The sequence below is a fragment of the Helicoverpa zea genome, chromosome 26 (genome assembly GCF_022581195.2).
Source record: "Helicoverpa zea isolate HzStark_Cry1AcR chromosome 26, ilHelZeax1.1, whole genome shotgun sequence".
Lineage (NCBI taxonomy): Eukaryota > Metazoa > Arthropoda > Insecta > Lepidoptera > Noctuidae > Helicoverpa > Helicoverpa zea.
Genome location: NC_061477.1, coordinates 5,911,428 through 5,923,427, shown reverse-complemented (window position 1 = coordinate 5,923,427; position 12,000 = coordinate 5,911,428). Strand labels below are relative to the sequence as shown.

Below are 12,000 nucleotides of genomic sequence, written 5' to 3'. Positions count from 1 at the left end.
AATGGAAATGGGATCGTAATTTTATTTGCATTGGAGATAATTTCTGATAACTATGAGTTATGGAGCTTTGTTAACTAGTTGTGGAGTGCAGTAGCAATTTCGTTCTTTCTTGTTTGAAAGTCAATTTTCCATGCTGACTTGTTAACTTTAATAAGTTATAAGGTCTAATAATTTTAAATATTCTAGTACTTTGACCTTGTCTACTCTATTTTGGCCGATAATCGAATTCTTGACTTCTACGAAGAATGTTATACAAACACAATTATCTGTGTAACCTCCAGCTAAAGTCAAATGGTGAAATATTACAGCGTGATAGAATGTCAATATGAAGTCACGACAACTAATCATGTATCTTGGCAATAACTTAACACACGTTCTGTTCTCTTTGCATTAAAAAGACACTTATTAGTAATCGACAAATGTGTAGTTAGAATTAGTATTCTGTCGACCTATAAGAAATGTAGGTCTGTGAATCGATTTTATGGTCATGTAATCTGTAGTATTACTAGTTTACAATCGATCACAAAAAATCGAAGGTCCCACAATCGGAAGAATCTCTCATTAATGTCTTGGATTTATTAGCTGCTGATAGCTAAATTAATAGCTCTGGTATATTGTAATAGGGTTTACTTTAGTCTGATGTGTATAATGTTCATTAAATGCCCGCCATTATTTGTTTGGGGCCATTCTTATCAAGTTACGACTCGTTACGATCGTCAGGGGATTTCGCTTTTTGTCCGCGTTCATCTGATTTTCTTTCCCCTTTGTTTCTTTGTTTAGCGTTCGGCTAGATTCTGGTTTCTTTTTACGGTCTAGATCTTTGAGAAACGTAAACTTCGAGTGAACATGTTTTTAAGACTTTTTCTTTTAACATTTAAGTATTTTGGTTTAGTTTTCTCGTCGTCTTGTTTATTTTTGCGTCTGTACTAGGGCATGCAATACCGGTTAACCGGTTTCGTTTTTACCGGTAAATCGCCCATTTTTGCGGGTTTTAAATTACCGGTAAAAATAATATGAAACCGGTAATTTACCGGTTTTTACGTTTTTCTGATAAAATATAGCAATTGTTCATTTAACGTCAAATCTTTGTTATGTAGCCTGAATATAATGTAATGTTGCATACATTACGTATTGTAAGAGTGTTATAGTTGCTGTTTTTTAGAAAAGTAAACTTGTGTGTCCTTAACTATCTCTAGGTTAGATACAAATCTTCTTTCTCATCTTAATTTATAAAATCTAAACAAATTGTATTCATTCAGTTATTCTGTTTTTCCTCATAGCTGTCAGCTCATACTAGGTACACATGTAGCTAATGCTTATTTTACCTACTCTATGACCTTACTGAGCAAGGGCTTTTACTTCACTACCATGCGGACTGCTCTGAGGACACGGTGGAGCACACAGTCCAGGTGTGCACTGCCTGGGAAGGGTACCGCCGTGTTGTCGTCGAGGCAATAGGCAGCGGCGACCTTTTGCGTCCTTCCCTGGTTCAAGCCATGGTCCGGAGCTAGACGGAATGGGAAGCCGTCGCCCCTTCTGCGAAGCAGTCATGCTCGAGAAGGAGACGGCGGAGCGACTGCGAGTAGCACCTCTCATCCCAGCCGCTGTAGTGGACCAGGAAGACACCACGGGCGCCAAGGGTCGAGAGACGACTCCCGGCCACCGTAGGCGTCGGTCTGTGGGCGGTGAGTTCGAGTGGCTCATCGTTCCACAGTCTGCATAGACAACAGACCCGTGTCAGCGGCGCGCGTTGTTCCACGGGCTCCTCAGGGAGATGTCAGCAAACCCAGTGGGGCCCAGCAGGGCCAAGGCCTGCCGGGGCCGCGGGATTGTTCGAAAGAGTTACCGCTACCCTGGTCCATAAAACGCCTACTAAAAAACATGGGTTTTAGACAGAAAGAGTCTGTCATTTGATGATTTACCATAAAAAAGGGCTTTCCCTTCAATGAAAAATATATTTTTTACGGTAATTCTTAGCGTTTATCCCGTCTTGTGACGGGGTCGGCTTTCCGTATCTTCCTTCTTCCACTTCGCTCTATCCTCCTGAATAGACATCTTCCTCTTCGAGTTCGCAGATTTTCATGTCATTCATTACGACACTCAACCACCACGGTTTCGGCCTGCCTTTGCGCCTTTGACCGGGTATATTGAGATTGAGTATCACATTCACATTGCCGGTGTCCTCAGGTGTCACTCCTTTTTAATGTCCGTACCATCGCAGCCGTTTCTCTTGCATTTTGTCGGCGACATCGCGTACGGATGGTACTGACATGTTTTTTGTTACGGCCCACGACACAAAAAACGTTTACCACCTTATACTTTGCATATTTATTTAGTTTTTGCTTTAAGACTACCCAATCTTATTGTTATAATATCACATTTAAAAAAAATTACAAAAATTACCGTTTTACCGGTTTACCGGTAAAAATATTTTTATTACCGAATTTTTACCGGTAATTTTTGTTTTACCGAAATTGCATGCCCTAGTCTGTACTACAAATACCTTTAGTTTAATGATCCTATCGATTTCATGTCTTTTACGTCAGTATAAATAAACAGTCATTGGTCTATTATATAGTATGCCTCGGTTACTAAATATTATATACGATTGCTTAATTGACGTCAGCGATAGTTCCATCGATTGATTTTACTTAATGTGTATAACCTTTGTAGTATATTGGTAGATTTCATGTCTTTGTGTCGTTTATGACTGATATCTAAATCATTTAGATGGCAGTCATGATATCAACTTTATTTTCATCTTTCAGATATTTTTACACACAATTTTTAAATAGTACTTAAAGTGATACGGTAACTGTGATAGACGTTGAATTTAGTATGCACTAAAACCTAGTGATAATATCAGTGAAATGTCCTCTTACTAAAATGGAGAGGAAATTGACACGAGAAGATTTTATGAGGAAAAGTTTCCGTGCACCGAGGGTGTCGCCCGCCCCGGAAGGTCAGGAGCCGACTGTGAACGGAGCGCCGCCACCTTCGCCGGTGTCCTTAGCCATGTTGGAACGAATGCCGACGACACAGCGAACTCAGTACGAGGTGACCTCCTCCGGGATAGCTCCTAAACGACTCGAAATCAACAGAGCCCATCCCATCCATCTAAAATCATTCCAAGCCCCCGAACCACCTGATGATACAGCACCAATGCCACCATCGGACGATGTTCTCCGCAAACTGGAAAGGCAAATCGGAGAAATGGAGAGGGGGCTCGAAAGAGCACAAAACGGCACCGTTGCTGTTGATGAAAGGGTCAGATATGCTGAACATGAAAACCTCTTACGTACTGGCGTATCCTCAGTCGGCGGTGGAGGTTATCTCCCAGCTGATTCCGATACAGAACACGACGTAGTACCATTCAATAGAAATGAGAGTACTCGAAGCAGTACTGGCGGAGCCACTCCAGTGCCGAGGCCAGCCACTCGGCTAGCCAGAACGAACTCCGACACTCAGCAGTCAGTCGCAGCTACGGCTAGGCTGATGAGGAAACTGGCTGACGGTGGCAGCAAAGACGAAAAGACGAAGGTTATATCTCGAAAGGCTATCCAGGCCAGAATGGAGCGAGTCAAGAACTCCGTCACAGGGAAGCAAGAGCATAGGGTTTTGGCTGAACATAGGGTGGACCCACCTTCTCCGAGAACCCCTACATCTCCAATCACACCAAGATCTTCTCAGGTAACGATGATTCCTTTCAATATTGTGGATGTCCATATCAATGTGTCTGCAGTAATATAGTGGATTTAAAACTCGATAAATTAAAAACACACTTTGCGCACGGAAGCGAGCAATGCCAAGTTCCTGCAAAAGATTTATTTCTTCGAGCTCACTTCATAATAAAGAGTGCGAATCGCTTAGCTTTGGTATATAAAACGGAAACTTATAGTTTGCCGTCATTAAAGTTGCGTTTTCTCTCAATAACCGATATTTACTATAATATCTTGTTTCCTTCCTGTATCAGGTTTTGATTATTTATTTATACCATCGTATACTTCATCTAAGTATTATCGTGTGTTTCGGTGTATGTATTTTTTTATGACAACACAAATCAATGTGTTCAACTTTTGATTCATTTTTATGTGACGTTATGTTCTGCCCACGCCTTATTCCTAAAAAGTCGTAAGTGTTGGGTAACACGGGTTGCTCAGCTGCCTAATATCATTGGCTCTTTCTTGCGTAAGTTATATAAAATTATAGACCGTAATCCTACTTCATGTTAGATAAAATTTATTTTTTATTACTTTAAAGTTTCATATGTAAAATGGAGATTATATTTGTTATTCATAGAGGTATCTGCTTTTATATTAATACTGTGATTAAAGGTAGTGCATTTTTTATTCCATAGCACATTGAAAATAAAATCATGACCTCTATCTATTTTAAACAGATTAGCAACAGACCCTTCGCAGTCATTTATACTGATACTAAGAACAACACGTCGTATTATTTATTACCTGAGTTCACGTCACGATACTTATAGTTCGGCCATTCAGAGAATGCGTTCCTGACACGTCGCGATTGAACTGACGACGTAACTTTGCAATGGCGTTGCAGTTACGATAAAAATATTTTTGCTGGTTGTTTACCGTTTTAACAATTGAGGAGCATTAAAACAACATTATTATATCAATAATCAATGAATGTAGTTACGTCGTCAGTTCAATCGCGACGTGTCAGGAACGCATTCTCTGAATGGCCGAACTATAAACAACCTTATTCCATTTACCTGCTGAGAAAAAGTTAATTTGTCTCAAATGGCGCGTGGCTTTGACGCGGGGTTGTGACGTCATATGACACCGTATCATGACCGGCATGTGTCAGAAGTAGGTAGGTATAGATATAGAGAGAAATAATATTGTAGTGTATGAAGTACGATATAATGTGATTTGTATGTTATTGCGTAACTTTTGCCCGGGAGTCGTTTCGCAAAAATATAATATCCAGGTTAGGTATGTGTAATACAAGAATTTTAGCCCTATTTTCACCTATAACTTCTTCTTAAAACACCCGTATACTTTGAAAAGTGAACGTCAAAATAAATTCATAACACAACAGTTAAGAAAATTGATGTTTGTGTTGCTGATGAATATGGCCCTAAGTAAGACATTTTACAACAAATGGCAAAACAATTAAATTGTTACTTAATTATGTTCTTTTTAACTTTGTAAACCATGTACTAATATAATCTTTTTTACTCTTTTCACAGGTAAGCACAATGAAAATGCCAAAGTTCACAGCGTACGTTAAAAAGACTTTTGCAAGGTAAAGTATGGACTTTGCTACTTCTAATTAATTTTCTCTGTTAACGATGGACCGAGAATGTAGTTTTTTATAATTAAGTAGGATATTCCAGGTAGGTTAAAAAATGCTGTAATAAGACCACACCTATTCATGTAACCGAAGGTTTGTGTGTGTAATTAATATTTTACAACGTTAAGACACAATTCACTATATGTATAAACGCAATACTGAACGGCGCTAGTAGGATTTCTAAATTCCCATCCTGAATTAATATTCAGGAACCAACTTTACAATGTCATTTTGTCAACGGCTCTAGGAAAGTCATAAATATCCTACTCAGTGGATACTTAAAATTATCTCGCCATATTAAATTAAATCTCTTCAATATCTTCGAGGATCCTTTTATGGCAGTTAGCACGTTATAACAATTTTATGACACCATTCTATTTTACGATCCGTTCTACAGATTATACACATTTAGTGTTAGACGTTAAAATTCTCAGCCGATTCCAAGGCCACGACAAATTATTCTGGTTTTAGGAACGCGAGGCGAATGATGAGTGCGGAATGCAAAAAGTATGCGGCATTCCGAATAAATCACTATACGGAACCACGGCTTTGCAAACACACAATGTTTATGTAATTATCTTTTTATTGATTCGAGGAAGCTGCCTGGTAACTAGCGTGTGTTTGATACCGCTGTAAATTATTATTTTAGTATTCAAAATACGGAAAAAATAATAAAATTTGTTTGGGAGTGCAAAGTATACAGACAAAAAAGCTGAAAAAATATCACGTTCTTGGCTTCTTTTTTCCTCGCACCTCTCTAAATATAATTTTCTTTATTGTATTCATGATTGTATTACCTATGTCATATCAACGTTATCTTATAGGAAAATATTCGCGTAATAGATAAATGTAGACGTATCAAGAAATTTTCTTTGTTTCTGTCGATTTTGTACATGCCTGGAAAAACATAATTATGTTGAACATTTTCAACATTTTTTTGAAATCACAACAGCAATATTTTTGAAATCGAAATTAGTTTCTGTGAGAAACTACTTAGATGCTCACATATTTGCGAACTTTATGGCTTCAAAAAATAAAGATGCCCGAAGCGTTCAAAAATTAAGTTGAAGTCTTCCCGTATTCTGTTTGATAAATCGTTTTGCATAATACATTTATTCCAATGCTTCCCCGAGGCAAATAAATTCGTATTCCTTTGAACGCTTTTTAACATTTTTTATTATATTTATGCTACATCGTTATTAAAATGCACTTGAACTTGAAACTTTACTTTACGTACATGTCTGCCTAAATTATTACAATATTATTCTATTGGTACACAGAAGAAAGGCAATTATCATAAATAGTGACACTTGGAAGTAGGTCGCTCGATAAAGCACCAGTCAATCGTCGAACCTTGAAACCATCTCATATGCGTCGATAGTACTAATGGCCGGTTCCTATAAAATGTCAATTGTGTTAAGAAAATGTTTTTTCTTTTTATTAAAATAAACATGATGATGATGATAAAGTCCTCCTAGCCAATTATCGGCTACGGCAACTGTTCTCATGTAAGGAGATTAGGCAACTGCGCAGGACATAATATAGTGCACAAGCATTTGCGCACTCACTATTCCTTCACTCTCATAGCCCAACAAAGCAGTAAAAGAAATAGTTCATATTGCAAAGGGGCGTTTTTTTTACTGGCCTTAAAAGTCAAAGTTACCGTTCGCAAGTAAACCAAGTAGTTTCTTGTGTATAGAATCCGAGCATAAGTAGCGTTCCTAGTAATTAATAGTATAATTAATTATTAGATAGCCAGCGTAATATTGAAGGGTAATAAGTGTCAAAGGGCGTATGTGTGTGGCGTGTTGCGATATACGTAAATATGACGATTTATTTCCGTAACTTACATTCAAGCATACATAATTCTAGATCTACGTGTTTTATGTATCATGTCAGTAGGGCAATGTTGCGAGTTTGTTCACGTACGATATTTTCTGATTTCTTTTCCTTCTTAACAAAATATGCAGTGTGCCATTGAACTGTGTTATTGTTGTAAGATCTAGGAATAGCCTCGATTACTTTTAAAGATGAAACGAAACCTTTTAATATAGCTGATTAGAAAAGGTTTTCTGACAATCTAAAAAAGAGAACCTTACTTCATTTTGTGATATATCTCTTAATTCATTTTCAGGATATTTAAAAGTTAACTGCATTCAATCGAGCAACGACGAAATCGCAATCCTAATTACAGCTGTTGAATTACTTGCATTAGATGCCTTAATATTTTCGAAAATACTCGCGAAATAAACTGAACTTTTAATAGAAAGAGGTTTCAACTTGAGTCCAATGTTTCGTTGAAAAGCCAGCTTCCGAGAAAAGTTTCATTAATTTTCTACCATTTCCAGAATGTTTGAGCAGAAATTCCATACTACAGGGTGAGGTGGTGGACAATATTTCATATAATTTTCCGTCGGAGAGTTAATCAAAAACTACTTTTATAGATGAACAGTAACATTGTCTTCATTGAATTTATCAACTATATTTTCAGCTACAATTTTTTCAAATGTAAAACTGTCAAATACTCGTAAATCGTTTAAAATTATTTACCTTTTTAAGTACAGTTTATAAACAAACAAAAAATACTCAAATAGGAGTTAAAGTAGTAAGCCCTTTAAGCCGAGTGAGATAAAGTGGGATCGTTTAATGTCGAGAGGATAATGCTCTCGGCACTTTGTATTTTTGTGGCTTATATCGGCCATCTGATATATTTTTTTGTTTGGATGGAAAATGTAACAAGGTTTTGCTTTGTTTGTAACTGTGGGGCCAATGAAAGTAGCTCAATATTTAAGGGCAGAAGTTAAAAATAAATAAATAAAATGTTTATTTCCAAAAAAAGAATAAAAAAGTTAAGAAGTACAATTTGCAATAAAAATATTGGCCCCAAACTAGGCAAGCCTATATCTTGGGTACCAATTTAGAGTTTTACTATTCTTCTTTTTTGCTTGTAATCTTTTTCAGAGTGTCAATACTAACAGATCTAGTAAAGACAGTCTTTCTAACGGTTTTGTGTGTACATTCTTATGTCAACAATTAGGAATGATATATATTATAACTCAGGTGGCTATTTTTGTTCTAACTACCAGCTAGAACAAACCAACAATTTACCTAGAACAAGTGGTACCCAGTAATTTGTTGTAAAAGTTAAGCAAACTTGTAATATCTACCTTCACCGAGTTGCCAAGCCTCGTAACCGTTGTTAATTTATGGGCCTCTACTTAATTTCGTAATACATATTATTATTGTGTATATTGCGGTGTTTATTTATGATCCTGGCATTTTGATCTTAGGAAATAGTTTAGGCTTGTATATGGGAACTTTCAAAGATCATAAGACTGGATATAAAACAGTTGAAAACTGTGATAATAATATTAATGTTTAGAAATATTATTGTGATAAGGGCAGTAATTGTTCATGATTGATAATGATACGGATCAGTGACTAATGATATAGGTATTTGATAGGTTTGCGACAATTTTTTATTCCATAAATTGTATATCATCATCCTCCTGCCCTTATTTCTATATAGGCTAATAATGTATAATAATATGGAAATCGATTGATAGAAGAAACAACAAAAGAAGTACAGCATAAAACATTCACATGTTAATTACAAGATCTGCTTTCCAATTTACAACACGATTAGTTCAGATATGAAATTGCAATGCCCTAAATATTGATGTAACCGACAGAATATCTGAGTTGCACGCTTGCATCCTACACGAGCGCGTAGGTGAGTTTGCATAATTACACGGCTCATTTGCATATGGCCTATTGCACTGGAGATGTAACTCACGTAGATAGCGGTGGCTGCAGCTTCTTTAGAAATTAGAGTCCTATTGTTTATAGTCTTGGGATATTCTTAGCTTAGTTCCTCTTGTGGATTCACTAGTTCATGATAATTATATTGTATCTCTAATTTTTGTAAAAAAATCATAGTTATTTTTGCTACCATCTCAGACGGTGTCTTTTCGTACATTTTAGATATTCTCACTTTCAAAACTATTGAAGCTAAGAACTACAATAGTTTTGAAAATTGTTTCATATTAAACATGATACTTAAACTTTCAGTTCGCTCTAGTTTTAGTTCCCAGTCTAAATATTCCAAATTCTCAACCTGCTGATGTCACAAAATAATAAAATGTTTCTTTCACCTAATTATTAACAAAATTATCATAATTGAGCGCGCAACGTTATGACGTAACGTAACCTGCATTACGCCTACAGACGCATGGGTGTGACCAACATTACGACTGCACTGTGCATAGATAGTGTGAGTTTATCATGTACGAATTTTGGTGACGTAAGATGAAAGTAGAGGGTAGATATTTTGAATGCATTTTATCTGAGACTTAGACTTCGGTTAGGAAGTAAATATTTATTGGGAAATACTTGTAGGGTTTGCAAAAATAGCATTTAACTGTGAAACAGTTCTTATTTCTGCTATTGTTGCTTTGATTGTAATGGCGTTCTTAACTTTATAGTAAATCGAATTTTGATGAATTTCACAAAACAGTTGTAAAAAATTTGATTATTTCCTTAGGAAGGAACGGGATCTATGATATTCATATCATAACAAAACTGAATTAACAACTGTCCGCGATGCAGACACAATACTTAAACATTTAAGTTGTTGCAAATAAATCTCTAAAAATAAAGCTAATAGATTGCACTTATTTACTCCGAAATACTTGGTTGGCATTCCATTTAGATAAAATAAAAATAGCTTTTTCTCATCAGCCATTAAGGCGCCGATAGACTAAAAGATAGTAAGCAAGTGGTCCTAGAATTGTCTATTGTCACGATTGCCTATGTATCTCTAAGAACTGAAAAGAACTTAAACTGGACTAGATTGAATATAAATGAATGATTAACTATTTAACAAAGATACAATTGTTGACGGTTTAAAGGCTTTTGGCGTATTGTAAGTGGTAGGCATTTTAGTTGATAGACAAATTGTGTTCATAAAGTTTTGGATGTAAGGCTACTTTAGTTTGGTATTGATTCGGACTGTTACTAATGGAATGATCTTGTTAATACATTTTGATCTTTGACTTATTCTAATAATTAGTTTGCAGTTAAATATCCATCGAAGTAATCATCAGTGTTGTTAATGTAGTGTGTGAACTCATAACTTTTTACACGATTCTGTTAAACAGCAATTTTACCAATACCAAATGCCTCATGCGATATTCCCATTAAGTCGATAATGCTACATATATTCGTAACTTTGTCGTGTAGGTGTGGTTCTAAAACTAGGACGGTATCCTATACGGTTTGAAAACTGCTTGGCTCCCGGCCACGGAACTTGACTTACGCCGTAAACTTTGATAGTCCTTTTTAGACTTGTTTTAGTACTGGAATACTAGAATTTTCGACTTTTGTGTCCTGTTTGAGATCCTACTGAATGTAATGGTTTGTTTATCGATGTTTTAGATGGGTATTCGATACCTTCTGTGTGCTGTAAACATTTTATATTTGTTGAAATAGTTGCAGGTGTTAGATAGTAAAATTCCTCGTAACAAAGTCCTTTCTGTATACGGGAAACAAAATTACGGAGAAATGTTTAGGAAGAATGTAAATAATCATTACGAACTTGTGAGGCGACAGAAGAGCAATATAAATAATGACTTTTTAACACATTTATCATTCCTCTTATTTTGCAGTTCTCTTTATATTAGTTCGTTGGTTATTTATCATGTTGTTAATACTTGATGACACTGAGTACCTCGCTGTTTCTGTGCATTTTATTACTTTTAAACCTATTTTTTAAAACCAAATAGTATTGAAGTAATTTAAATAAGTAGTGAAGTAATTTTGGTCTCTCTTTGTAAGGTGTACGAAATGTAGTTCAGAAGCGTAAAATGTATGCAATAGATCGTCAATAGTGATTTATGGATCATTGATGGGTTATTTTCCTGCTGTTTATTATTATACAGCGGTGCAATCTTTGTTACTAGAAATACATAATAAGAAAAAAAACATATATCACATATTTCTAAGCAAAGAAAAACTCTTATTGTTTTCCACAAGGTCATCTTTCAACAAACTACAAGTAACACATAAACACAGTGCACTAACCAGCTAAACACATGTAAATCTGTCGACCAGTGACGTCACGAAGCCCCACCAGACCGAAGCCCGATCGCTGCTGCATTATGGCGATTATTATAGCGCTCAGGTAAAAACAACCCTTTGGCTCTGAAGCTCTTTGAAGATGGTTGTGGTTCTTTGGAGTTCCTGCTGGGGCTGTGAGGTGGTTCGGAAGAGTTACCACGGCCCTGGGACGCGAAGGTCTCTTGAAAGCACTTGGGTGGGTCTTTTTGTTTGTAGTTCAGTTGCTTTGTAGATTTTGCAGAAAGTAGATGTCATGTATCAATTAATTAGTACATTTGTATTTTTCAAAGACCCATCAAGGCACTCAATAATAGTAGGTACACGTTTTTTCACAAAATATAATCTGAATATATCTTCCATATCTGAATATCCTTGTGAGTTCGTTATTGTAAATTCAAATTATTGTATACTATCTGCAAAGGTCGATATATTTTTAACTAAGTCCATACATCGTGAAATCGACATCTACAGCAATCATTAATAGATCAGGATGTTCACAGCTTTTATTCAAAGTCTATTATTATAATTTTCATTTGTTTTTAAACTAATGTCAGCTTTAAC

At 36.0% G+C, this 12,000-nt stretch overlaps 1 protein-coding gene across 20 annotated transcripts in view; it reads left to right on the top strand.

Moving 5' to 3' along the window:
* LOC124642934 (serine/threonine-protein kinase MARK2-like) overlaps positions 1-12,000 on the top strand; it is a 188,843-nt gene that overhangs the window by 120,816 nt on the left and 56,027 nt on the right. For 16 of the 20 annotated variants that reach the window (XM_047181706.1, XM_047181705.1, XM_047181707.1 and 13 more), the window contains exon 2: positions 2,769-3,690. The exons of the other annotated variants lie outside the window; for them this stretch is intronic. In XM_047181706.1, the coding sequence (XP_047037662.1) occupies positions 2,887-3,690 (804 nt within the window). In that variant the 5' untranslated portion in view covers positions 2,769-2,886. The remainder of the gene's footprint in view (positions 1-2,768; positions 3,691-12,000) is intronic. 20 annotated transcript variants of the gene reach the window in all.